At 34.1% G+C, this 27,145-nt stretch overlaps 2 protein-coding genes across 3 annotated transcripts in view; one reads left to right on the forward strand and one right to left on the reverse strand.

The window, feature by feature from the left end:
* LOC115217295 overlaps positions 1 to 5,631 on the reverse strand; it is a 35,834-nt gene extending 30,203 nt beyond the window's left edge. Inside the window, exon 1 of one of the 2 annotated variants that reach the window (XM_029786942.2) lies at positions 5,492 to 5,631. The gene's annotated coding sequence lies outside the window, so the exon portion shown is untranslated. The remainder of the gene's footprint in view (positions 1 to 5,491) is intronic. The other variant, XM_029786949.2, reaches the window with a different exon arrangement.
* A 26-nt stretch (positions 5,632 to 5,657) lies between these two features.
* Positions 5,658 to 27,145, forward strand: part of LOC115217308 (sodium/hydrogen exchanger 8) — a 38,227-nt gene continuing 16,739 nt past the window's right edge. The window contains exons 1-6 of the mRNA XM_029786961.2: positions 5,658 to 5,945; positions 19,922 to 20,070; positions 20,211 to 20,291; positions 24,396 to 24,445; positions 25,034 to 25,117; positions 26,017 to 26,118. Of these exons, the coding sequence (XP_029642821.2) occupies positions 5,680 to 5,945; positions 19,922 to 20,070; positions 20,211 to 20,291; positions 24,396 to 24,445; positions 25,034 to 25,117; positions 26,017 to 26,118 (732 nt within the window). The 5' untranslated portion in view covers positions 5,658 to 5,679. The remainder of the gene's footprint in view (positions 5,946 to 19,921; positions 20,071 to 20,210; positions 20,292 to 24,395; positions 24,446 to 25,033; positions 25,118 to 26,016; positions 26,119 to 27,145) is intronic.

Here is a 27,145-nt window from a genome sequence, read left to right on the forward strand (position 1 = left end):
CTTTCTTCCTCATTTTTAGATGAGGGACAAGAACCCAGCACATTAAATTTTCTACATTCTTTGCAGTAAAATTTTTTTTTAAATCAGTGTCACCTTCACTTTTGTATAGTTGAAATTGCAATCCTGCCATTAAAAACATTTTGAAGAAAATTGTGATGATCTTTCATTTTATGGTAAAATAAAAGTGGAAAATTATAAGCTATCCACATTAAAAAATTGAAATACTGGAAAAAAAATTTTTTTTCAGAACCAATTTCTGTATTTTTAGACATGAAATTCAGAAAAAAGTAAATTTTGGAATAAGTTAAAAAGACAAAAAACGGTGGTCTGCAGAAGAAATGGTAAAACTGTAATCCTCATAGTTGAAAATTTAGAAGTCCGAAGAAATTTTTGGAAAAAAAAAATGGGGTAGGCATATTCAACATTTTCGCCTGGATAGACATTGCCAAAAAGTGTATCAAGATTTTCACTTCATTGCAAAATAATTAAATCAACTCTCAGAGGGAAGACTGAGAGTCAAAGCAGAGATCAGATTGATGAGAATTGAAAATGTGAGGATTGGAACAAATATTGAATGGTATTTTATTTGATGCTCTAATAACTTTGCCATTGTCTCATTGGTCCCTCCTCTTAAGATACAAGGGAGGATGAGGGACAGTTTTGATGCCCATCTCTGTCAAGTAGGTTATCAGGATGGAATTGTGGATTGGTGCATTGTCCTGGTGCAGGTGCCAACCTGAATGGAAGAGCTCTGGCCTTTTACAATGAAATCTCTTCGTTAACTCCCTCAAAACACCCACAAAACACTTTGTTGACTACCTGGCCAGAAGGAACATAGTGGATGTAGATGATGCCTTTGCTGCCGAAAAAGAGGACCATCACAAGTTTGGGAAACCAGGATGCTTCCATTAGGCATCTATCTCTTGGTTTCTGGACCATAACAGTGGATCCAGCTTTCATCACTGGTCACCAAAGACACAAGTACTCTTCGATTGGGAAGTAATGAGGTCAACCTTTGCCCTGCTATTACCTACATACCTTTTCTTCTGTTCATCATTGAGCACCCTGCGAACAAACTTGCACATGTTCAGATCTTCCTGAACAACTGTGTGCAGTTGCCACACCAACTTCAAATTGCATGTTTATTTTCTTTATAGATACATGATGGTCTTCATCTAGAAAATTGCAAATTTTCTCAACTAACACTGACGTTCTAACATCCCTCTCCCTCCCATCACTTATCTACCATCCTTGAACATCTTGTGCCAGCAAAAACCAGATGCTCAGCTCATACAAATTAATACATAAGCAGTCTGAAGCATTTCATAAGTTTCTGCTATGTTTTTGCCCAGTTTAACACCAAATTTTATGGCATAGCATGCTTTCAAACTATCATCACATCCTGACTGCGCTCTACAAATTAGTGAACAGTCAGAAGCAGTGTTTAGTAGGGTGTGTTCAAAGTAGCTGTCTTCTTCAATCTGGAATAAAAAAATGTTGGCAGGTCAAGTTATTAGATATATAGTAATGATATACTAAAATTACAATAACCTCAGACAACTACAAGGGTTGGTTGAAAAGTTCATAGGCTAACCAAGATATTCTCAAGGAATGTGATCAAATGAGGTTTATTTTTCAACATAGTTCCCTTGCAGTCCACACACTTCTTTCATCCTGTTGTTCAAAAAAGTCATTAACAGCAGATATGTCATCATCATCACAATACTGATTCCCAGTCAAATGTTTTTTCATGTTGGGGAACAAATGATAGTCAGATGGGGCCAAATTAAGAGAATAGGGAGCACGATCAACTAGTTCAAAGCCCAGTCATGCACAGCAGCCACTGAAACCAAGGACCAATGTTCTGGAGCATTGTCCTGATGAAATAAGGCCCCTTTCATCAGTTTTCCTGAGCACATGGTCTTGATAGCCTTTCGTAACTGTCTCAGCAAGATGGCACAGTACTCTCCATCAATGGTGTAGCCCTTTTGAAGATAGTCAATAAACACAATGCCATTTGCATCCCCAAAAAAACTGAGGCTATCACCTTTCTTGCACATGGAATGACTTTGGCCTTTTTGGAGTACGTGAAGAGGAGTGTTTCCACTGCATGGATTATCTCCTTGTCTCTGAGTCGAAGTGATGAAGCCAATACTCATCTTGGATAAGGAAACATTCAAGGAAACCAGCTGGATCTGCCTCAAACATTTTCTAATGATGTGATGACTCTGATGAGCTTTTTATCAGGTGTCAGATGTGACACCCACCAAGCAGAAAATTTCCTCATGCCAAGTTCATTCTCAACACTCTCATGTATTAGTATTAGTTATTTGATTTATAGCCAATCGCCTGTCATCCATCACCATGTGGTGAATACGATTAATGTTTTCCTAGAGGGTGGCAGTTGCAGGACGTCCAGACTTTGAATCATCTTCAAGACTATCTCTTCCCCTCCTAAAAGTCAGTTGCCCACTTTCGCGCTGTTGATAAAGCTGGAACGTCATCCTGTGATGTAGCAACATGTCAGCATGAATGTCCTTGGGGGCTATATCCTTCTTTCTGCAGTTACTGGTTAATACCACGATGCCAAAGTCGCAACTAGTTACTTTCGAAGTCTCCTTTGAACACTCAGATATCAGTTTACCGAGAAATAAATAATGAAGGACTGACATTAATGCATACAAGATCTCACAACACTCCTTCGTAGTCGACGTACGAACTATTCCGATCAAACTCGTGCAACAGTGTCTCCTAAAAAAAACAACCGAAACTTCTGGAATGCATGTATGAATTCGGTTGCTCGCTCTAAAAGCTGAGCGGCAGTGTGGAATCTCCTTCATAGCGTTTAGGACTAATTAGGTTATTGAGTGTGTGTACTTTTAGTATTGAGCTGAGACGATGGACAGTTAATTTTTGTTAAACTTGAGATTAAATTTATGTAAAGCAAAATAAATTTTGATTTTACATTTGAAAAGTTTCAGTTAATGTTAAAATTGCTATTCAATTTTTCAAACTGATTCCTTTCTAACAATTTCTGACACTGCTATGTAAAAAATTAGAGCTGGAGTGAACAAATATTATATCAACTAAAAACAGCGGGAAAACAAGTTTGTAATATACATAGCACCTCGGTTTTCGAACACCTCTTATCACGAATAAATCGTGCCTTATCTCCTGTCTTTCTCATATTCATTTAATACAGTAGTACCTCGGTTTACGAACGCGAATAAATCGTGCTTTTGGTCAGAGGTGTTCGAAAACCGAGATACTACTGTATTCCATATTATCTTTACAATCAAGTTATATATAGAAATATTGAAACGATAGGAAATTAAGGTTGCTTCGTCTTCAATGAAATTACTTGACTAAGTTTCAAATCATATAAGGATATTCTGAAAAAAGAAAAAAAGCATTATTCGGAACAAATATCACCCATAATAAAATGAACTGGGATAAGATTAAATTTATAGTAGTTAACAGAGGCAAAAACAAATGTTTTATAATTAAAACAACACATTTTGTTAACAGCGCTGTTATTCAGTCTTATGTCCAACCTGACAGACCCAGCAAATATAGGAAGGAAAATACGCTCGCAAAAAAACCTTTTCTATATGTCCAGTTTTTTTCAAGTGTGTAAGGTGTAGGCTTGCAGCTATTTCCAGCAGATCAAAAGACAGAAAGGTTCCCCGTTTTCTCGAGTCGTTTAGTCATAGGTCAACCAATCCTGATCGAACACACTTATGATTAAAGGCATTCCAGTCGTGATCAGCTTTTTCCTATGTGCAAGGAAAGCAGGACATATCCTAACCCAAGAAAGAGGGTTAGGATGTGATACGAGGGAAATTTGATTGCATTTTCTAGCAGATCGAACAACTGCATATAAGCTACATCGCTGGTTCGAGTTCATTTGTGGGATATAGTTTTACTTAGCACCAGCTCAGTCCTAATCGAGATGGTCAAAGACATTCCAACCGTAGCCATTCCGTATTTTATATAACATTGTCCAATATATCCGATTTTATTTTTCAAACATTAGGGAGTTAGCTGCGAATGTCAGGTCATCTACGAGCCAAAGAGGAATCTTACGTGGTCGCTCAAACCACTAGAAATAGATGCTAATCTTTCCTCGATCACACCCCTAGCAGTTTAAAAAGGGAGAAAACATTAAACAATGCTTTATGGCTACTGCTGTGTTTGATAGTTGATTTTATTTTGCTTCTCCCCTCCCTCAAATCACAGTCTGAGAGATATCGAGCAATCTTTATTGACATTCTTCCGATGAATAAAAACGACAGGACCTGATCATAGATCAGATTGACCTGGTTAACCGGCTAGAAAGCGCAGCCGAATTTAGCTTAAATCACGCCCTACCGACCTCAGATACACCGAGAGATGGGATGATCAGAGGTGGAATGCTTTTATATTGATCTGCTTAAACAACAAATCGGCAATCGACGAATACCGAAAATTTGCCCAAATAATTGTATTGCGAAACAGCGATAAACTGAAGAATTGATCACTTCATACATTTTTAAAATTATTATTTTTTTTTTTTTTTTTAATAAGGAAGGCTTAACCGAAATTTAATTGATGTAAACAGCTTAAATTTCTAAAGCGGAAAATTCTGAAAAAATTTTTTTTTTGTAAAATTAAGAAATCTTGGTACAAAATTTCTTTAAAATAGCCGAGAAAATCCTTCATCAGAGAGGAAGCAGTTGGCTGCAATGGCGAGTGCAATGAGATTTTTCCTCCATGAGACGATTAATATATCGCCATTACTAACAACACAAGCATTGTTATGTCCATATTTATTAGATTACATATCATTCATTAATCTCAAAATAAAAAAGTGATTATATATATATACATATATATATATACAATTGCAGCGTGGAAGGTGTTTATAAGCCATTTAAAGAAACACACAAAAGCCGTTCGATCGATTCACTTCAACATTTAAGTTTTAATTTGTCAAAATATTTTCGTCGCTAAAATCCGCGACCTGTTCACTGACAAAAATCCGTGCTCTATATATATATATATATATATATATATATATATATAATATACACCACACATACAAACACACGTGTGTGTGCGTGTGTGCGCGTTTGCATGTGTGTTTTTGTTTTAATGGCCATCTTTCATGACATAAGTTCCCTTGAACAAGTACCACTCCGAAGGCCAATAGCTATTTCATAAATAGGGCAAAAGACTGCTCTTTCGAAATTCTGAAAAGCTTAATGCCTAAGCAGTAAGCTAATTAAATTTTATATTTCCCAAGCAGTAAAAACATACAGTTTTTAAACATAATAACTTGCTGAAATTTACATAACAAACAAAAAGCAAGTGGAAGGAAATATAAAGAAATCAGATCCTCACGAAACGATTTTTTTCTCTCCTTCCCCCTTTTTTTTTGTGTGTGTTTTCAAAGTTTAACCGATTAAAAATAACGTCAAATATACGATTTATGAAAGTAGAAACTACTTACTGTTATCGTAGACGGACACGATAATTCCAGAGCGTGTTTTATCTAATAAATTATTGAGGTTTTTTTCACCATATAATAAAGATTTCTGAAATATTCAAAACGACGACTAAAATGAACAAACAATATGGCTAAGAGACATGTAGCCTCATTTTGGGGTCGAGGCAGATGAATGACGTCATTGCCAGCCAATGGTTCAGCTGTGTCGGAAGTTTCTTGTAATGGTGAACATGGCACGGCACTCACTTTTCACCATTGGATTAATAATGTGTGTATTTGTCGCTCAATGTCATTGCTATTCGCAAAGAAATGAAAACCAGATAAATAATAAAAACCGTTACATTCATCGTAAAAGTATTTCTGATGTTTTTGTAAGATATCTTAGAGGTTATAGTGTTAAAGATGATGATGGAGGTACTTTAGATAAAAACAATCAGACTACCATAAAAAATATTAGGTGAGTAAAGTTTCGACATTCAAATATAGTTATAAACCTATGTTTATCTAATTATGAAATGTGTAAGTCTATGAAAGTGGGGGTTTAGAAAATGACAAAAATTTATATATAAGATTATATTTATTAAAAATTAAAAAAGCCTAAGGTCTTGCTTGATTTATGAAAAAAAGAACCACGAATAAGTATAAAACAATTAGGAAATATATTTCTTTATTAACATTTCCAATTTCTTAAGTTTTGATTTAACATATTTGATATTCGTTATTTTTTTTAAATGAAATATAATATTGCATGTTTTGTAAATATCTTGCCTCAATTTAATTTGTTTACAATGTATAAAAATGTCGAAATACAATTGAAGTGAACTGATTGATTTAATTACATAATAAATCGGTTTAAATTTAAACTCATTGATTTTATTGTACTGCCAAACCCTTAGCCATTATGTGTGTACATATACATACACACATATATATATGTATATGTATGTATGTATACACACATAATGGCTAAGGGTTTGGCAGTACAATATATATATATATATATTTTTTTTTTACAGCAATGTTGTTAAGTTGTCAAAATTCCATGGGGGTGTAAAAAAAGTAACAAGTGCCTTCTTGGCATGAAATGAAACATGTTACATAAACCGTAGCTTTTACAAAGAAAAACGTTCGCAAACGAATGAAATGTTTTTGGGGGTTGTTATTTTTCTTCTAAATAGCATTATGTCTAATACAATGATAATATAGTGAATTATTTTTATTGATATTTATTGTATACGTTTTTGTTTCAATATTAGCTTATGTCGAACAAGGCCTCAAAACCACTTATTATTTTAAATTTGTTATTTGACATAATCTTTTTTTGTTTACTTAACGAACAGATTCCGATCCAAGCCAAGTAGAGAAACTCTTTATGTTAGTCGCTCGACCTGCAGAAAAAAAAATGCAATTCTGCTTCAAATATACATCTTACTGTCTTAAAAAGAAGAGGTGGGGACGTCGTTAATAATTTGATTGTAAATACTCCATGTCTGAAATGAAAGACAGAGTGGTCATGACTAGAATACATTTAATGATCGATTTCTTGTGTCAGGGAATGCCATGAGGCTGATCTACAACATCAAATCGACAATTTTAATATTCCTTATTCATAGTGCAGTGGTGTCATTTATTAAAATCAAAAATATAGACTGTGTATTTTGAGATTCTTCAAATATCTAGCAATTCATTGTACTGGTTTTATTGTATAGAAAGCAATTAGAGGGAGAGAAAAAGGATTTGATTTCATATCTTATTTTAATATTGAACTTTTAACACCTGTAATAAATGTAAGCAGCAAACGTTATAACTTCGTTAATGTTGCGAAATTTTAATTAAACTGAATACTGCTGTCTGGGTCCAGTTGACCTAATTTTAAAACTAACCTATGATTTCGTTTTTCCTAAGTTGTGAAGCTAATTGGGGCATAGTTTGTTTGTTGAAATATAAAAATTTCTTTCGTTGGTTATTTGCGACAAAATTTATAAGTTACAGCACTGTGCGTCCTTTGGACACTTTAAAATTGAATCAGTTTTTATTATATTATTGTAACCAGTTGTGTACTTTTAATATTTCATTTAATCAGATGTATTTGTATTGTTTGTTGGATCTTAACCTCTGGTTATATTTATTAAATTTATGTTTCATCTTGTTTATTATTGAATTCATACTGTCTTCTTAACGGAACATACACATTGCTTAATCTTTTCTACTATGCACAACGTCTGAAATTTGGGACAGGCACCTAGTTGATTATATCGACTCCGAAAAGGCCAAGTCGACCTCGGTGGAATTTGAACTCAAAACATGAAATGACGCTTGGCGTTTTGCCCAGCGTGCAAAGTACTTTTATTATCATCATTATCAGTTCATCCGCCTGTTCTTCCGTGCTGAGAGAAACCCTTCTTCATGAGTCTGTTTTCTTTGATCTTCTACACCTTCTGCATACGAACTTAAAGCACTTTCTTAACTAAGAGGCTACTTGAAAGCCGCCTCTTCTGCATACATCTGTGGAGCCACTTTCTCTTTTCCCTGGCCTTTAACCTTACACTAAAGTTGACATAGCTAATTAAATGGACTTGCTCAACTAATTTCTCTCAAGTTTCTACATTTCTAGTATGCTTGGAACTTTTACTGCAGCTCTTTGATATGTTCTGCAATGAGAACAGATCGCCAGCTTTGAAATTTTCCAAGGACATTCAATACTGAACTTCCTTATTATATCTTCAAGAATTATAATGAATAGCATTGGATTGAACAGAGGTTTAGGAAACATCTTGACTGAATTTGTTAATAATATCTCGGCCTTGCATCCATCTCTTTATTTGCCTCCATTCCTTTCCTTCGTTGCTTTTATAATCATGTTTGAAATAACCTCCGTAACTGATTCCGCTGCTTATTACAAGTTTTCATGGCAACATTTCTAAGGACATACGCTGCTTACATGATTCAATTAAAATTTTAAAATAATCAAGAATTTGGACAAATTTTGGTAAACATTTAATCAACCACATTAATGCTTAGAACCCAACGGAAAAGAAAATGGACGATTTTAATTGAAATATGAAAAGGCTTTTTTTTTTATCACATAGGAACCAGAGGTGCCCTTAAAACGGGTCGTCGTTATTAAAAAGATTAACTTAGATTTTACTATCTTGTTCATTTCTTATTTAACAACACTTGAACGTACATATTTATGCCTTTTCATTTTACTTAGCTGAAAGTTCTGTCAGTGTTGTTTCTGACACACTCTTCCCAATTTGCTTCCTTATTCGTGCAAACTGCGTTTCAGTTTAGAAACATTTAGGAATGATGTTTGTTAGCTTAAATCATTGGCATATACACATTTATCTTTCAAATAATAATCTCCCATTTGCTTCTGTTAATTTAGAGACCGATTTTGTCTGTCATTCATGGAATTAAAATATAGCTAAGAAAAGTAATAAAACTCATTTAGTGTTGGTATCATCACATCAAAATATTTGCATCTTTTTGCTTACAGCATAGAGAACCTTATTGAATCCCTTACTTTCTACTTATTTTTAATAATATAAATTTCTTACTCTTCCCACTTCGTTTTCAATCATCCTGTGTTTAGCCCATTTAATACCATCCAATCAGCTATGCTAATTTAACATGAGGTTGATCTGAGACTGAAGGCAATATAGTCTTAGCATTTATAGTTGAATTTGTAATTACAATGACAAATCAGACCAAATGTATGAATCTGAATGCTGGCACATGATAAAGGAGGCATGTGTAAAATCATTGCTTTCTATAAAGGACGCCAGTGGAGAATCTTACACATCTTTTTATCTCTGCAAACCTTCAAATGAAGAAAGTGCATGACTGCAACAGTGTGATCCTTGAAATAAAATGTCAGTGTCTCAGATGCATTTAAAATGGACCAGGATAGGGTACCAAAATTAGCAATACGATTAACATCACATAGGAAATAAACCCTTGGACTGCCAAAGGACACTTGGTACAGAATAGGTGAAAGCAAGTTGGAAGAAATGGATCTTTTGGATGGTACACTAAGAGAACCATCCGAGCATGATCGTTGCCAGAGTGGCTAACTGGCATCCATGCCAGTGGTATGTAAAAAGCACCATTCGAGTGTGATTGTTACCAGCGTCGACTTACTGGCTCCTGTGCAGGTGGCATGTAAAAAAACACCACTTGGGCGTGGCCGTTGCCAGTACCGCCTGACTGGCCCTTGTGCCGGTGGCATGTAAAAGCATCCACTATACTCTCGGAGTGGTTGGCGTTAGGAAGGGCATCCAGCTGTAGAAACTCTGCCAGATCAAGATTGGAGCCTGGTGCAACCAGTCTTCGGTCAAATCGTCCAGTCCATGCTAGCATGGAAAGCGGACGTTAAACGATGATGATGATGATGATTCCAATAAATGTTATAGATTTAGAATCCCCTTTTTTGAACACAATTTTTCTGGAATTAAAACCTAAGAGCCTCTTTGCAGTTGTTCAACCTGCAAAATAGGAGCCAAATTTCTTTTAGGCCACACCCTTACATTTCAAAAGGAGCAGAACACCTGGGATAATGTGGTTCTGGATGCAATTTGTGTTGATCTGAGACTAAATAACAAGCAGCCAGATAGCTTATGATTTCAAAATTAAGAATGTACAAAATAGAAAAGAATTGCTGCAAGAGTGGAATCATCAGAGGAAGAGGATTGATACGGAAGCAAACACTGTTTACATGCTATAGGCAAAAGAGAAGTGGTTGTACCAAAATGTATACAGTATCTTTATGGAGGAAATTATGTAAAACAGCCAATTGGTAGCCAGGGAGAACACTTATCCTTTAAATATTGTGTTGTCAGTCTAATGTTCTTGAGTACCTAAGTTATTACTGCATCCCTTTAGTATTTTTACTGTTATTCCCTTCATCTAGATCCTCTGAAGTCATTGTGTTTGGTTGAAATAAAACCTTTTCCGATAAAGAGAAGTGTTTTAATTTCCATTTTGCTGTAACAACTCTCAAAAGGGCTTAATCCGCCTTACTATGAATATCTACCAAGTTCAAATGCTTTTGGAGGAGGAAAAAATTGAATTTCAGAAGTCAATGGGAAACCATCTGTTTTATGTGTTCAGAAACCATGTGGCTTTATAGTTCTGTCCATCCATTTGTATATTTGCATGGTCAGGAATATTTTTGTTTTTATTATACTCTAGTCTCACTATCTCTCTGGTTTGTTATATTCACCTGACTACTAACTGCCTGCCTTATGCCTTTTCCTTCATGCATATATTATAAATACTATAGCAAGGTGTCACCTAAGATCCAACATTAAATTCCAGCTTTCAATACATACTTTGGGAACATGGAATATATTTGCATTGCATATATGGCTGAAGAAGATATAATCATTGGTAAACAACTGAGAAAATTTTACAGGTTACAGTTTCATCAAAATTTTATTAATGTAGGAATAAATATAGGCAATATGTAATTCAGGAAACTCTTATGCACAGAAAATAAAAGATTACACAGATGGATTGGTGAAACTGCCAGACAGATGGGCAAGATGCCAAGCTGTATCAACCCAAGTTAACAACTTTTCTCTTATATAAGCATCAAGAATGCATGTAAGGAGGGAAGATTTGTACGCATGATCAACTTTGATAGAAACCCTATTTACAGGTGAACATAGTGTTATGCATTGAGAAATCAATCAAGGAAGTAGTATAGTTATTACATGTGAAGAATTTTTATAGGTTTATCTTTGGTCTTAAAACATGAAACAAAAGTTTGACTTCAGTTAGAATTCTATTAACTCTTTGTCTGTCCAAAGCATTTTCATAAGTTTGTCCAAAACAGCCATGCTTGTTTTCAGACTTTTAGTTAGCCTTTGTTTTATACATTTTGAATAATATAAAATTTTTCCTTTTATAAGTCATAAGTTACTCGGATAGTTGAAAAAAGTTTCATTTGCAATGGATATCTTACTTTTGTATTTAAAATCATTCTGACACTTAATATAAGGTAAAATAAATTTATGAGTATCATCATCATATAATCATATATCCATTTTTCATGCTGGTATCTGTTTGCTAGGATGTCACAATCACAAACATTTCATTTGGGAAACTACTGTTCTCATAGATTGGTACACATACCTGGCAATTTGGTTTGGTTTCTATGGCTGGATGCTATTGCCTATTAGCAACCACTTTACAGAGTGTACTTGAGTGCATTTTCTTATGGTACCAGAAATGATAAGTCATCAAATAGACAGGACTTAAAGAACCTCACAACTCTAGGCCTTCTCATTTGCTTCTTTACCACTTTAAGTGCATACAGAATGAGTTTTTCATGGTAGGAATGTTGTCAAATTCTCAGTAAAACAGGATTAAAATATATATATATAATGGACATGAAATTATGATGATGACATGTATGTTTGTTTTCATGTTCAGTTATAATAAAAACAATTTTACATTTATCAGATGGGTTACAATTTCACTGTTCTTTAGCAAAAATATCATTGACGGTGACTCCAAAAAATTTCTAATGCAAGTACAATGCCCTTGAATTTGTGTGGTGGGGTTAAATTAATTTGATCTTGGTACTTGATTGGTACTGATCTCAGAAGCTTTGAACCAAAAGAAAATGCCCTAATGTTTTTTCTAATCCACTGCCCTATATATAAGGATTATATTAACAATTATATATTTTAATTCAAGTAAATAATCAAGTAAAACTAGTATTTGTTACTTCATAGAACGTACCAGAGTTAGAACTTGATTTTCATGTCATGGAATGTTTGAGATAATTTTCCCCTACAATCACTAAGTCAAATATGCACATACAGATATATATATGTAAATGGGAGTGGCTGTGTGGGAAGAAGTTTGCTTCCCACACCATGGTTCCAGGTTGAGTCCCACTGTGTGGCTCCTTGAACAAGTGTCTTCTATACTCCTAGGCCAACCAAGCATTGTGAGTGGAATTCGTACACAGAAACTGAAAGCAGTCCAGTCTGTATATACACACAAGTGAGTGGATAAATGAAAGGGTACTCAACACATTTATTGGGAGTTACATGTATGAATCAAAACAGTTTGATTCAAATTCCATGCTACTTAGGATAAGCTTCATGAGCTTTGAAACTTTAAGTATTACAGGATTTGAATCAAACTGTTTTGAGCCTTATATATATATATATATATATATATATATATATGTGTGTATATATGTATGTATTATTCTGTAACAAAAATAGTATTGACAGTGACTTCGAAGTTTTGGCCAGACTGTTATGCATTTGAGTTAATCTTGACTTTATATAGCCGGGTAGGTAAAATTCTGTTGAATGGTAATTAGGTCGTTATGGAGAAATATTTTCCTCCTTAAATTTAGGGCTATGTTATTGTTCAGAATTTATTTATGCTTGCAGAACTTTGTAAACAGGTTGTTAGGTGTGTCAGCTCCAGGTCATGGGATTGTTTTTTGGGGTTTCACAAAAGAATGTAGGTAATGTTATTTAGGCTCCAAGTCAACTCTGATCAAATAGATGTATGATCAAGGATATTCTAACTATGCTCATCCAGTTTCTTTTTCAAATATAGTTTATCTCAGACTAGATTATTCAATATGTCCTTTTTTTCTTTAAGATGGTAGTGTAATTTGAGAGAATCTATCAGTTACTTCTAGTATGTTAAACAACTTCATAGATGCTCTCTTATTGGTTCATTGTCTTTTGCTTTGAGGTATCCATTTCAGCTAGAGACTATTTAACCTGCTTGTATCTAGACCAGACCTCTTTTATGCACTTTCTATCAATGTAAAGCCAATGTATGTCTACTTTGGAATAATGAACTCTTTGCACTATGGTTAACTCCCTGTTTCTTCTATCAAATTGTTGAATCTTACTCAATTTTTAGTTGGGTTTTTTTTATTGAACTGTACAACTAGAGTAGCAGTTGTATTGATAGCTTTGAACTTGCATTAAACTTAGTGCCTAGAACTTTTTGGATTCTCTAATGAAATTCTTTTCTGATAAGTTTCTACTCCTTGGTGTTCTAGTTAGTCCTTCTCCAGTACACCTAGGTATACATAAACACCATGGCATTCAAGTTCCTATATTTCTTGTGATAATTGCTGCCTAGCTTACTATACTGTAGCTAATGCTCACCAATTATGGGGCGGGATCTAACATATTTGCCCACACCAAATGATATCTCTAGTTTAATGTTTCTGTTTCAGTGGCTGTGCTTTATATTAATGCATGTCATCCATGTACAGTATGTGGCCAATTCACAGTTTTGTTTTCAATTTCTAATAGATGGTACAGTTGAAATCTAACTTTAAGGAGCTAGGGATAAACAGAATAGGTGATAATGAATCCTTTTGGAATAAACCAGTTAATAAATTTAACAGTTCTAAAGATTTCAGTGAACAGACAGTCACTGTTGCATTTCTGTTGTAAAATTTTTATCATTAAAGTCTATGGGGTATTGGTCTGCTAACTCTTTCATTTCTTTAAATCAAAATTTTTAACTAACTACTTAATAGCATTCAAACGTACAGTCAATCCTGGAACCTCAACCCTTTCGTTACTGTATTTATTTTGAGATGCTCTGTGTTTCTCTCAATTATTTTAAATATAACAAAGAATTTAGTAAAATAACTCAGTTATCATTAAGCTAGTGTTAGGAACATTAATTATGACTAAGCTTTGGTAGAAGATTTTAATTAAAAACTTATGAAAACAAGACATTTGTACTGCAGAGCCAGAGCCGGTTTCAGCCGGGTTGGTAACGAAAGGGTTAATCAAAACACAGTTTTTCTGTGCCAGTGATTTTGGCCAAGTTGGCATCGAGTATTCTGTTATTTTGCACCCTTCTCTTTTGACCCATGCTTCCACTACCATAGAAAAGTTTGATTTCTACCTCAAGACTTGATGCCATTTTCAATTTATTTCAGATGTTTTTTCTGTTGGTTCATAATATTTGGATCAAAGTATTTTATGTAACTCATTTTTATTATCAATTCTTTGCTCAACCTACTTTATAATTTCCATAAAAATTTAAAACATTGTTGTGAGGTCACTCTTTTTAGCTATTCTTAAGTTTTTGCATTTCAAATCATATTCAAACCTTTCTTCTCAAAGTCTTCAGATAGTTTGCTAAGCTTGAAAAGCTACATTTAGGGACATGAAATCCAAGATAATATTGGGAAAATAAAATGAATATCAAGTCTACTGATTTTATCTTGAAGCATATCATTTAGAATATGTACCATGTAAGTCTTCCTATTGCTGCAGAATTGTTTCTATACATTTTTGGTAGAATCTATTTCCATCTTTTATTACTGAGCAAACTTTCTTGTAACATTTTGATGAAAGACACTAATGCTAAGCTAGTTTGCAATATCTGATATCATACAAAGTTATTTAGAAGGTAAGCAAACAAACACCTTTTAGCTACATCTTCAAATCACTGTATTATATTGCCCACTAACATTATTTGGTTCCTTTGTCCCAATGCAGTTACATAAATGTTGTTGTTAAAAAAATTTAGTTGCATTATAAAGATTGTTCTACAGTTATTGATACCATGGGAATTATCCCTAAAACAGATATTTGCACTCTCTGATGCTTATAAGAAAACTACTTGACAAGCATATTCATTTTGTAATGTTGATTGAGCAATACCTCAAGTTTTATTAGTTATCAACAAATTCCTTATCAAAACCTTGTTGGTAGACTTAATCCTTTGCCCAGTTTAACACTACTACATGCAGCTTGGGTACTTACAGAGGAGTACATTCTGTTGCAGTCATTCAAGTCATGTCTTTAGTCTGACAATATCTTACTCTCCTCCTTCTCACCAGTCCTAAAGGCCCTGTAAAGCATCATGGGCATTGCCTTCTCTCTTGACTGTAAGATTTTTTTAAAATCAGAGCAATAATATTCTTGATTAGACTCATGCATTTGTTTGATATATCATAATCTTTTCAAGTACACCGAATTACTGTCATCATCATCATTTAATGTCTTTTTTCCATACTGACATGGGTTGGACAGTTTGACCAGAGCTGGCAAGCTGGAGAGCTGCACCAGGTTCCAGTCTGATTTGGTATGGTTTCTATGACTGGATGCCTTCCTAACACCACCCACTTTAGAGTCTGTGCTTGGTGCTTTTAACATGACACCACATGAGTACTTTTACATGGCCCCAACACACCAATCCTCTCCACCAGGGGGACCAGCTTTAACAGTTCTGCTGGGGAATGCAAGTCTTCTTGAGTACAGCAAGATGCCACATATCTCAGTCCTTTGTCATCTCATCTGAAAGGTTCAGCATCCTGAGGTCATCCTTCAGTAAAGTAAATTACTTGGGTACTTGTCTTTTACTGTGGTTTTTTAAATCCATTTGGCCATCTGTCAATCTATTACTGTAGTGACTTGTACTTTATTCACTATATTTAATTTCAAACTTCTTTTTAATTCTGTAAATATGTTTGAAATTTGGTTAGTATTTGCACAATCATTAGCATTCTTTCTATGACTTACAGGTTTTTCAAAATCAGTTATAGCTGATTTACACATGTTAGAATGCATTTACAACACTTGCATATTGCATTGTTATTCTTTCACATAAGCCACTTGAACTAACTTACTCAGACTTTTGTTGTGTCTATTATTGTTTTTCTATTTTCTCATTATAAGGAGCTGTAAGTAAAATCGGATATACATTTTTAATAGGAAGAAGCCACAATTGCTACAGGCTTTAAAAAAATTAAACAAATATATAAAATAATGCAATAGAAGGTTGTTTTGTTTTGCAAGGAAGGGCCATCAGATATTGACAGGCTCCTCCTTTGGTCTCCAAGCCCTGAACCAATAATGAACAGAACAGCCCAGCTTCTTGTTGGCAAACTTGCAAAGGATCTTTCAATGTTTGTCAATTTAATACCAATGGCATCCTGGTGATTAGTTGAAGAGCTAGTAAACCAAGTAATTTTGGTCATTACTTGGTTTATATATAGATATATATTCATTCTTTTTTTATCGATTTCATTTTAATATTTCCTTTAATCTTTTCTACCTCTACTTATGTTTTTATAATTTTGTTACTTTCATTTATGTTATTTTCTCTATGATTCCTTGTCTTTTCTATTTGTTGTTGTTCAGACAATCTCCATGACTATATGATCCAAGTGCTCTTCATATCTTTTTAAGACAACATTGTGTCTTAAAATTGCTGGTTTCACATAAAAAGTACACTCTTTGGAATGGCTGGTGTTAGGAAAGGCATTCTGTCATAGAAACCATGCCAGAACAGACAGTGGAGCTTGGTGCAGTCCTCAGCCTCACCACCTCTGGTCAAACCATCCAACACATGCCAGCATGAAAAACGGATGTTAAATGATAATGATGTTGGTGTGTGAATTTAAGATTTTGCTGCTATTTCTAGCAGGTCAAGTGACAGCACAAAGATTCTGTTTGTTAACTTGTCTTTCAGTGTTGAAAATATTCTAAATCACATTGCATTAAAGCTGATCTATTTATAGCTATAACACTGAGGTTTGAGAACAGTGTTATTGCTTGGACTTTCTGAGGCTGATATTGTTGGATGTGTTTTATTCTTCTAATCTGAATGCTTCTCTATTGAAATTGCTACTTAATATATCCAAACTTGAGTTTGTAAAATTAATTATAAACGAACAGCTAATTTTCAGCATAATAGAATTAAATTTATTTGAAATGTTAAATGAGAGAGTTTAATTTAATTTTGTTCTTGTATGCTTTTAACAAGTGATTTGTTCTAAAGTATATGTTGCCAATATTAAACAGTCAGCTAACATCATAGCAAAGTGTGCTGGTGAAGCTCTCTCCAAGCTACACTCTATCACCCTTGGTATGCCCCAAGATTCAGTTTTGCAACTCACACTCTTCTTTTATATACCAATGACCTATTTGCTATCATTCCCAATAACATAAGGTACTGTACTTCATTCCTTCCTAACCTTCTTTCTCTAAACATCATCCAAATGCAAACTAAAGAATACACACCAAAATCTGCACTAACTCCATGAGCAGAGACCTTGGAAATATTTTCCAACAATGATTTGCTAATCTTGTCACTTCCGACAGTACAGAGACACAATCACTACATCTGTTAAGAAGACAATAATGCCCCGCCCGTGAAACATGAACAGCACACATCCAAAATGCTCAAGGTTGCTACTAATGCTAGATTTCTCTATCTCTAAGGATCTCTCTCTCAAAGGCATATCCTCAACATAACAAAGACTGCATCATAAAAACTAGCTTTCCTCTTCAAAGCCAGAAAAACTTCAATCCCTAACAGTTATTAACTTTCTACAAAGCTCAAGTGAAACATGCAATGAAGTACTGTTCCCATATTTGGGACAGTGATGCTGTCTTACATATGGATGACATCTTAAACCACATCAAAAATTAATGTGGTTTGAGATGAAGTTGCTCACCAATACATTCCAGCTTCTTACCCACAGTCATGTTGTCTCTTTATACTTTTTCTAACATTACTATTGTAGCCTCCCCTCCTTGCAGCTGGCTGGTTTCATGCCTCCTCCACTAAGGCACTTTCAACTCATTTTCTTCTGTTACCCATATCATGTCCGCTTCACTCACACCTTTCAGGCCCTGTGTCCACCACTACACCTCGGACTTCAACCCTCTAAAATCTACATACACACTACTGCAGTAACCTTACAACTACTGTAAAAACCCATGTAATTTGTGAACCTGTGTAATTTATGCAGGTGATTTTCAAGATGAATTTTGTTAAAAAAAGCTTCAACTCCTGTAAAACTCACACTCAAAAGTTTTCAGAATTGCCGATATAGCCAGGGGGAAAAGGTTTTCAATTTAGTTGTATTTAGCATAAATTCACTTACTTATGATTAGGTTTTATTCAATTTTCATTAAATAAAAATAATTTCTATTTAACAGGTATCACATTGAAAGCTATTAAATTATAAAGTGTTTGTGTTGTTTATAATAAACTATATTTCTTGCCCACAAGTGATTATGTCCGATCTTTAGCATACTGCTGTATGTCTTCTCAAATCATGATCACAGGAAAAGTTGTTGATAGGAATTATCAACAAAAACAAAGCTGATAAATATACACAGGTTTAGCAAATTAAGTTTAATTACCAATAAACATCAGCTTGGATGACACTTTAAAATCAAAATTTTAATCCCTTTCATACTTATAAAATGTCAAGCAAACTTAAAAGTTTGTCATGGCTACTATTGTCAGAACTTATATCGTTTACTGCAAAGGAGAAATTAAATATGTTGAATATGCATTTGAACATGGCAGTAGAGCTGCTGGAAGGCATGTTAATGTTAATGAAGCTAATGTTCAAAATTGGTGTAAACAGTACGACAAACTTAAAACTGTGCCTAGTAGTAAACAGACAAAAATCAAAACATACAATCAAGATTATCCATATCATTACATTTTTTTTTCATTCAGGAATATCCATGTATGTCAATGGTGCTCCATTGCGATAGGTAGAAACTCCAAACAGTGTAAAGTATGGCCCGGACCGTATTTAGCAGCATGAATGTCAGACTTCAAAAAGTAGCTGACCATTTAATAATTTTAGTAAATTTATACAGAAAAAGTAAGCATTACATCATCCAGCATAAATAAAAGTCAACTTCATTATATTTAAGCCACTATTTTTTTTCTGTAAAAACCTATTCTGATATTAAATGAGTCAACTTCCAGTACGAATGTTTCCAATAGCAAAAAAATTCTGGAAACAATCTACTCATGTAATTTACACAACCCCTAAAGTTTATTTTTATTATTGCAGAAAAAGTGCATAAATTACATGGGTTTTTATGGTATACAAGAATAATATTAACCATGATGAGCTCACAATTCTCAAAGATTCAATAAAGGCTATGGCACAACTCTTTCTTTTGAATAAATTTTTGAAAAAATGATGCACACAGTGTTATATATCCTCTAGAAGCACAGTGTTGTGACAAGAGACTTTACATCAAATTAATGAACTAAATAATGGTATCTTTGTACATTGAGTTACTGATATTTAACATAGACACAAATCAGTAAACATTGAAGAAGGAAGCAGTTATGTCATCCTCATGACCTGTTTGACTGAAATTTACTTTATTAATCTTGTAAGCTTAGTGTGATTTGAACTCAGAACACAAAGGGTCTTAATTACATGTTACAAGGTATTTTGTCCATCATACCAGCTGGTTCTGCCATTCTGGACATTATTTAAATTACTAGCAACTATAATCTCTACCAAAATAAATATTTTCTTTATTGTTTTTGCTAGAATTTCATTTATTGATTGCATGTGGGTTCTTAATATGAAAACAGGTTTAAAATATTAAATCCTTCTTTTCTTTTTACTGTTTATTTATTTTGTAGCTCGCTAAATGAAACACTGACACCAAACACTACAACAAGCAAGCCTTCAACCACAAAAGTTATGACACTTGAGGATCTTCCTGTGAAGGGATCTGCTGAAGAAGAACATCATAGCAGCTTAACAATTTTTTTCATCCTATTAGTAATTGGTATGTTAGATATTTTCCAAACTGATTTGAATCTAAAACATTTTTAAGTACTTATTTCTACCATTTTATATATTTTGTGTATGTGTATGTTATTAATATGCAACTACATGCTAATGTTAAAAATTTTCTATCTTTTATAGCTATCTGTATCCTCTTGGTGCATAGTTTAATCCAGACTGATTTCCATTATGTTCCTGAAAGTATTGTTATAGTTCTTATAGGTAAGCAAATTATTTTCCTAGTAACTTTCACACTGTATTATTTATTAGTTTCAGAATCTTTGATAGTAGATTTGTAGCGGCTGAAGTGACATGCTATATCATATTGATATGATGAAGCTGACTACCAAATGTAGCATGTAGATGTAACACTTGAAGGTTCTCACATCAGAGTAACCAGTGAAAAACATCAAAGAATCAACACCAAGAAGGAAGAAATATTATTTACATATATTTATCCATTTACCCCATAGGTGGTTAGAGAGACAGCAGTAATTGTAGTGACAGTGACAAGTTCACTCACTAATTGGTAGTTGATAGTAAGAAAGAAACTGCAGAAATTCAAATAGAAAACATGTAGCGAGAAAAAACAATGAATTTGAAAGAATTGTACGTGTGCAAAAGCATGCAATGCCAGTGGCCAATGAGAAAAAAATATATTATACAAATATAGAACATTCAAAAACAAATGAAAGTGTGTATTGCTAACAAAAGAGAATGAAATAAGTAAATATTTGTGTGCAAAGAAAGTTCAAGTCTATGTACAAGAGTTCACATGGCATGCAGGACTGTGTTTGAAAAATCTGTAGCTGTGGAAAATGTTGTATGTGTAGGCTTCCATATTTTTATCCAGTAGTTTTTGGTCGGATGGCTGTTGAAATGTTGCATTTATTGATTGTAGAGGTTTTTTTTTGTGGTTCTGTGCAACATAATGGAGTACATTCTGTGGCAGGTCGAAAGTGCATGGTGGATGTCCATTGTGTCGGTGAGTTCTTTTTCTTCGTGTTGTGTGACAGCTGAAATGGAAACTGTGTGTAGTGAAAGTTGTTATTCTTGTCTTTGATGTGAAGGCTGTAATTCTTGAGCTTGGTTCACCAGAATGTAGCAACGAAATGGAAAATTTAGCCACAGAAAAAAAATGTCTTCATTTTCCAAATGCAATGAAATTGGTGAAGTAGAGACAATTGTGTATCAGAATGGCAGGAAGTATACAAGGCAACGGCTGTAGTTCTAGCTTGGGGACATGCAATGCAGCGAAATTATGTGTGATGAAAAATCAATAGACGTAATTCTTTGTAGTGGAGGGGGGGCACCAATTGTAATGGGCATTTAGTGAAGGCAATAATTGTTTTCACGAGGTCGTGCGATGTAACGGATGTAGAATCATGTCAGAGTCACCAATTGTAGCAGGTGAAGTGACATGCCATATCATGTCAATATAATGTAGCTGACTACCAAATGTAGTGTGTAGATGTAACACTTGAAGGTTCTTACGTCGGAGTGACCAGTGAAGAACATCGAAGAATCAACACCAAGAAGGAAGAAATATTATTTACTTATATATATTCATTTACCCAACAGGTAGTTAGAGAGACAGCAGTAATTGTAGTGACAGTGACCACAAGTTCACTCGCTGGTTGATAGTTGATAGTGTGGAAGTTATTGTCTGCCAGTAGAGAGTGAAAGAGTAAGGAATGCACGGTGCTGACAAGAAAGGAACAAAGGATAAAGGTGGCATCATCTTTCTTGATTTCCACTGAAAGCTTCTCTTTGTAGGATGAAGGGAAGTGTTACTCCTTGGTCATGACTGACACAAAAGAGGATGTTGCTCCTTGGTCATGGCTGACACAAAAGAGGGACAGATAGGAAATGCTCTCTGTTATATAGACTATGGTCAGTAACATAGGTCAAACCCTAAAGAAAGGACTGACCTTTCCTTGACCAGCACAGGTCCTTAGGAGTCAAGTATTTTCTATCAATCATCTGGTGTAGAGATGCAAACAAAAGATCCTCCCTCCCCCTCCCCTCTTGTTTTGACAAGCAGTAAGTTCAGTAGGTGGATTTGGTTTCACATCTCAGGCAGGACCAAGCGAGGCCCCTACAGATTTGTGCATCTTACCTACATTAAATATGTTAAATATATTTATGTATTAAATGTGCTAACTTATTCTGAAACTATAATAAACTCATAATCGTCACCTCATTTTATGTCTGCTTTCCATACTGGCATGGATTGGATGTTGCAGTCTGAATCCATTCTTATTTGAAGTTGCTGCCACCTGAGATGAGTCAGAGGTTCATATCTCACTCATACATTTTATTTTGTTGGCATGGTTTTGTTGGTAGCTTTTCTCTGAACAGTATCAAGGGTGTGTGTGCATGTGTGTAAGTAGCATTCATCATCATCATTGTTCAACTGTGGTCGAGACAATGTAAGTAGCAGTACCATCATCAAAAGATTATATGATCGGCTTCTACCCAGCTTCCATCTACCAAATTCTACAAAACATATGTCTATCCAAGGCACAGCAAGAAAACACTTCCTAAAGTACTGTACAATGGGTTTGAACCTGGAAACCACGTGGTTATGAAGTGAACTTTTTAACCCCACAATAGAACATTCTCCTCAAGTCATCTCCCTAGAGATAACTGTCTGTAGTCATTTTTTAAAGTAAACCCTGACTTAATTTCAGCAATTCTAAGGGATTGCTCAGATTTTGATTTACAGATATGAAGTGTTCAAATTTTGGTTCTTTGTAGATGCTCCAAACCAGCAAAGTCACCAGGCCTGAAAATATCCCTTCCATTACCCTCAAACATTATACTCCAGAGCTAACTCCTGTACTTGCCAAAATCTTCAATGTCACTCTCTCTCACTCTCTCTCTCTCTCTCTCTCTCTCTCTCTCTCTCTCTCTCTCTCTCTCTCTCTCCCCCCTCCACACCAGATCTACTCTTTAGAAACATGTTACAGTATATCTCATTCCTAACAAAGGCAACCCCTCTAAACCCAATACTGTCAGTATGTCTAAGAAAATGGAAACAGCCATTATCAAAAACATTCTCCAAAATCTTTTCTCTTTTCTCTGGGGATGTGCCAATTTTGTCTCTTTTGACAGTAAGAAAGCACAAGTGCTATCCATATCATCATGCTACACTCCACTGAAACATGCACAACATGCTATTAGAGCCCTCTTAATTGCTTTAAATGCTGAGCTTTGTTTTTGTCAACAATATCATCAGGTGAAAAAAAACCATCCTTAACATAGCTAGGATTGCATCCCAGTGAATGTCCCTTCTCATCAGAACAAGAAGATACTTCAGCTCGTTTAACATCTGTTTTCTATGCTGGCATGGGTTGGACGGTTCAGCTGGGGTCTGGGAAGCCAGGATATTGCACCAGGCTCCAGTCTGATCTGGCAGTGTTTCTACAGCTGGATGCCCTTCCTAATGCCATCCCCTCTGTGAGTGTGGTGGATGCTTTTTACATGCCAATCTTTTTTGGATTGGTCTGCTTCTTGGTATCCTTCTGGCCTCGAGCCTAAAGTCACTAATGACTCACAATTGAATATTGCTTCCACAGCTGCTGGACACATAAACATCCTCAACTGCATTCAAGAAAGGACCACCTGATTACCTGACATAAATTCACTCACAGATAAACCCCAGCCTCTGGTTTTCATGTATAATGTATCCTCTTGCTATTTTTTCTAACGCTACTATAATGACTTCTGTTCCATAGTGGTAGCTGGGTTCATCTGCTTCTACTCAGGCATTCCTGATCCTCTCATATTTCTTATCTTTATTGTGTCCAACCAAGCTCTGGCATAACCACTACACTAAGTCCTTCCTTCTTTAGAACATTGGTCCTCTGGAACTCCCTCCCTGCTCATGTTGCTTGCAGTGTTGAAGGACATTAGCATTTCCAATCTCACCATTCTTAGAAGGTCTGTGAAGCTCTTGGTCACTGTCTTTTCCTGCAACCCCAGCAAGTAAAAACAAAAACGATTGTCTGTATGTTGTTGCAGTTAGTGCAAATCCTATTGTAGGGTGTTTTGGAGATCTCCGTTCAAGGAGGTGAGAGGCATAAAGGTTGCATGTGGACAAAGTTTATATAAAGAAATGTAATAAGGAATGTGTACACCAAATTATTCAGTGAGCAATTATATTGTTGTCAAAATATCCCATTTCAAAATACACAGGAAACTTACCAAAAGACATTTCAAAAAACTAAGTTTTCAAATAATGTTTATCTTGAAGTTATTATTTATTATAAAAAATTTCTTTCAGATTTTTATCTACTTTTCTATTTTATTTTTTATTTTAAGGAGCTTTAATTGGATTAACTTTAAAAATATTCAAATTTGGCAACTGGAGGGTATGTATCTTTTTAGAATTTTGATTCATTCATAATTTAACATAAGTAAAAATTAATTCCTACAACTATTATCTAATTAAATTTTTATCAATATTCTTTATTTTTGATGTGTGGACATCAACATTGATGAATCATTTTTGTCTACACATGTATACTTATGCTATAATTTAATTTACTCTAGATTTATATTGATTTCTAATAGTGGAAGATATGTGTTCAAAGAATGTCAATTAATGATTTAACTCATTGGTACATAAACAAAGTTTTAGAGGAATATAGTTGATTGCATTAACCAAGTACATATTTGGTACTGAATTTTTTTTCACTCTGGAGGAATGAAAGGAGAAATTAACTTTGGTTGTATTTTAATTTACTATAGAGAAATATTGCAAACCAATATGACCCAGCCTTCTGCATGTTATCATTTAATAATAAAATTATAAATATAAAAATAAGTGAATTCAGATTTTAGTGTTACTAATTGATATTTCATTTTTGATATAATTTGTTATATAAAATAAATATTAAAATTTTTTTTTTAAAGTATTCTTTTTGTAATATTAATGTATAATTTTTTTTATTCCATAGAATGAAGAAGCTTTTAGTCCTACAATATTTTTTATTGTACTCCTTCCACCAATTATATTTGAATCCGGATACAATTTACATAAGGTAAAGATACATATTTCAAATATTATTTTGATTAGAAATCTCTTTCTCATGTTGAACATTATTATTAATTGAGGAAAATTATCATTAGAGTGATGAATTGATAGCTAGCCTTCAATTTCTATTAGAGTGTAAATTCTGCAAAGCAGATTTTACTATAAAATGTTCATCTGTTAAGTATTGAAAACTATTATATAAAAAAATAAGCATATTCCTTTAATATTTACATCTTTTCATCTATTTTACATATTTTTATTAATAAAGTATTTGTGTCTGATATGTAGCATATCAGATAATCAATGTACATGGCTTTCTGATCAAGTTCTGTGTTTAACTTATAGTAATTCTTGTGAGCCACTAGTCTATCAGATATTTTTGCTATTTTCATTCATAAGGCTTGTATAATCAATCAGGAGAATTTTGATATCAGAACATGGTATAAGATGGTGTTGATAGCCCAAATTATCTTTTGTACTATGATTGCTTACTGATTATTATTGTTATTTTTGGGGGATTTTTATTCTGTTTTAATGAATAAATATCCATGCACAATGCACCCTCTTTTAGAAACCTAAGCTAAATTTAAAGTACTTAATTACAATTTTTAAGAAGTATTTGTTGTGAAACTTTAAACAGATGTAAATAGTCTTTGTTCACTATTCACCATAAGACAAGTATTCATCTAGATATATTTACATCAATTTAAAAGTTTCACTGTAAAACTTAAGCAGGTGTTAATACACTTTGATGAATACTTGTCTTCTGGTGAATGGTCAACAAATAATGAAACTTAAGGCAATCTTTATATTTCTATATGTGAAGAGAACTATATTTTTACATTTGTTTAAAGCTTTGCAGTAAAGGTTATATAAACTTACTATTTTTGCATTTTCATATTTCAGGGGAATTTTTTCCAGAATATTGGCTCTATTATGGTATTTGCTATTTTTGGAACTGTTATTTCTGCAATGTTTGTTGGTGGTGGAGTATACCTTCTTGGACAAGTAAATATGATTTCCTAATAGTATCCATTTATTAAAGAAAAAGCAACTCATGCATTATCTTCTGTCTTCTTGCCAATCTGAGACGTCATGTCCAAGTTGGAAATTGTGAACTGAGAAAAAAAAAACTTTGAATGGTGGTTTTGTGTTAAAATATTTTGATAAAAACTCTAGAGTTAGATTTCTAAAATCAAGCAAGTACCTTCGAAATACTGTTCTAGGCTCCCTAGTTTATATTCTGTTACATGAGGTCACAATTCAGAACTCTGAATTTAAACAGTTTAAAATCTATTGAAAAATATTCAATGGTTTGATTAGTTTATATGATGGCTTTAATGCGAAAATACAATATCTGCCAGGATAATTCATCTCTTTTATACTCTGTGTGTGTGTGTATATTGGGTCATCTCAAAAATAATATAGTTTTTTTTATACTTCTTTCATTTTTCAAAATTAAGAAAACAAAGTTCTTTTTTATCTAGACTATACTCTCCTTCATTTCCAACAATGCCTTCCATCTAGCTGGTAGACTTGCAAGGCCCTATGCATCCTCCAAGGTGATGTCAAGCTTCTAAAGATTTTCTTTAATCTAGTCCAGCCATCTGATACAGGTCCTGCCACGAGGCCTCTTCCAGTCCACAACTGTTGTATGAAATGTGAGTAAGACCCTGGTAGAATGATCTAGCAGGAGACCAAGGACATGCCCAAACCAGCGCATGTAACAGATAGCTATAAGGTGGGAGGCTGTGAGCTGATGCATGCGCATACACAGTTCTTTGTTAGAAACATGATAGTACCATCTGATGTTCTTAATGACATACATACATACATACACATAGGAAAAATAATTGCACCTATAGAACTATTTAGTCATTCTAATTTTGTCATGACTAATTTGAAAGTTATAATATATTTGTCTTTCATTTCTCCTAGATCAGGCCTGGCCAACTCAAATTACTTTGCAGGCCACTTTGATCACAAAAAGTTTTTTGAGGGCCGCTTGTATACTGAAAGAATTAAAAGCATTTTG

This window comes from Octopus sinensis, linkage group LG1 (assembly GCF_006345805.1).
Source record: "Octopus sinensis linkage group LG1, ASM634580v1, whole genome shotgun sequence".
NCBI classification, from domain to species: Eukaryota; Metazoa; Mollusca; class Cephalopoda; order Octopoda; family Octopodidae; genus Octopus; species Octopus sinensis.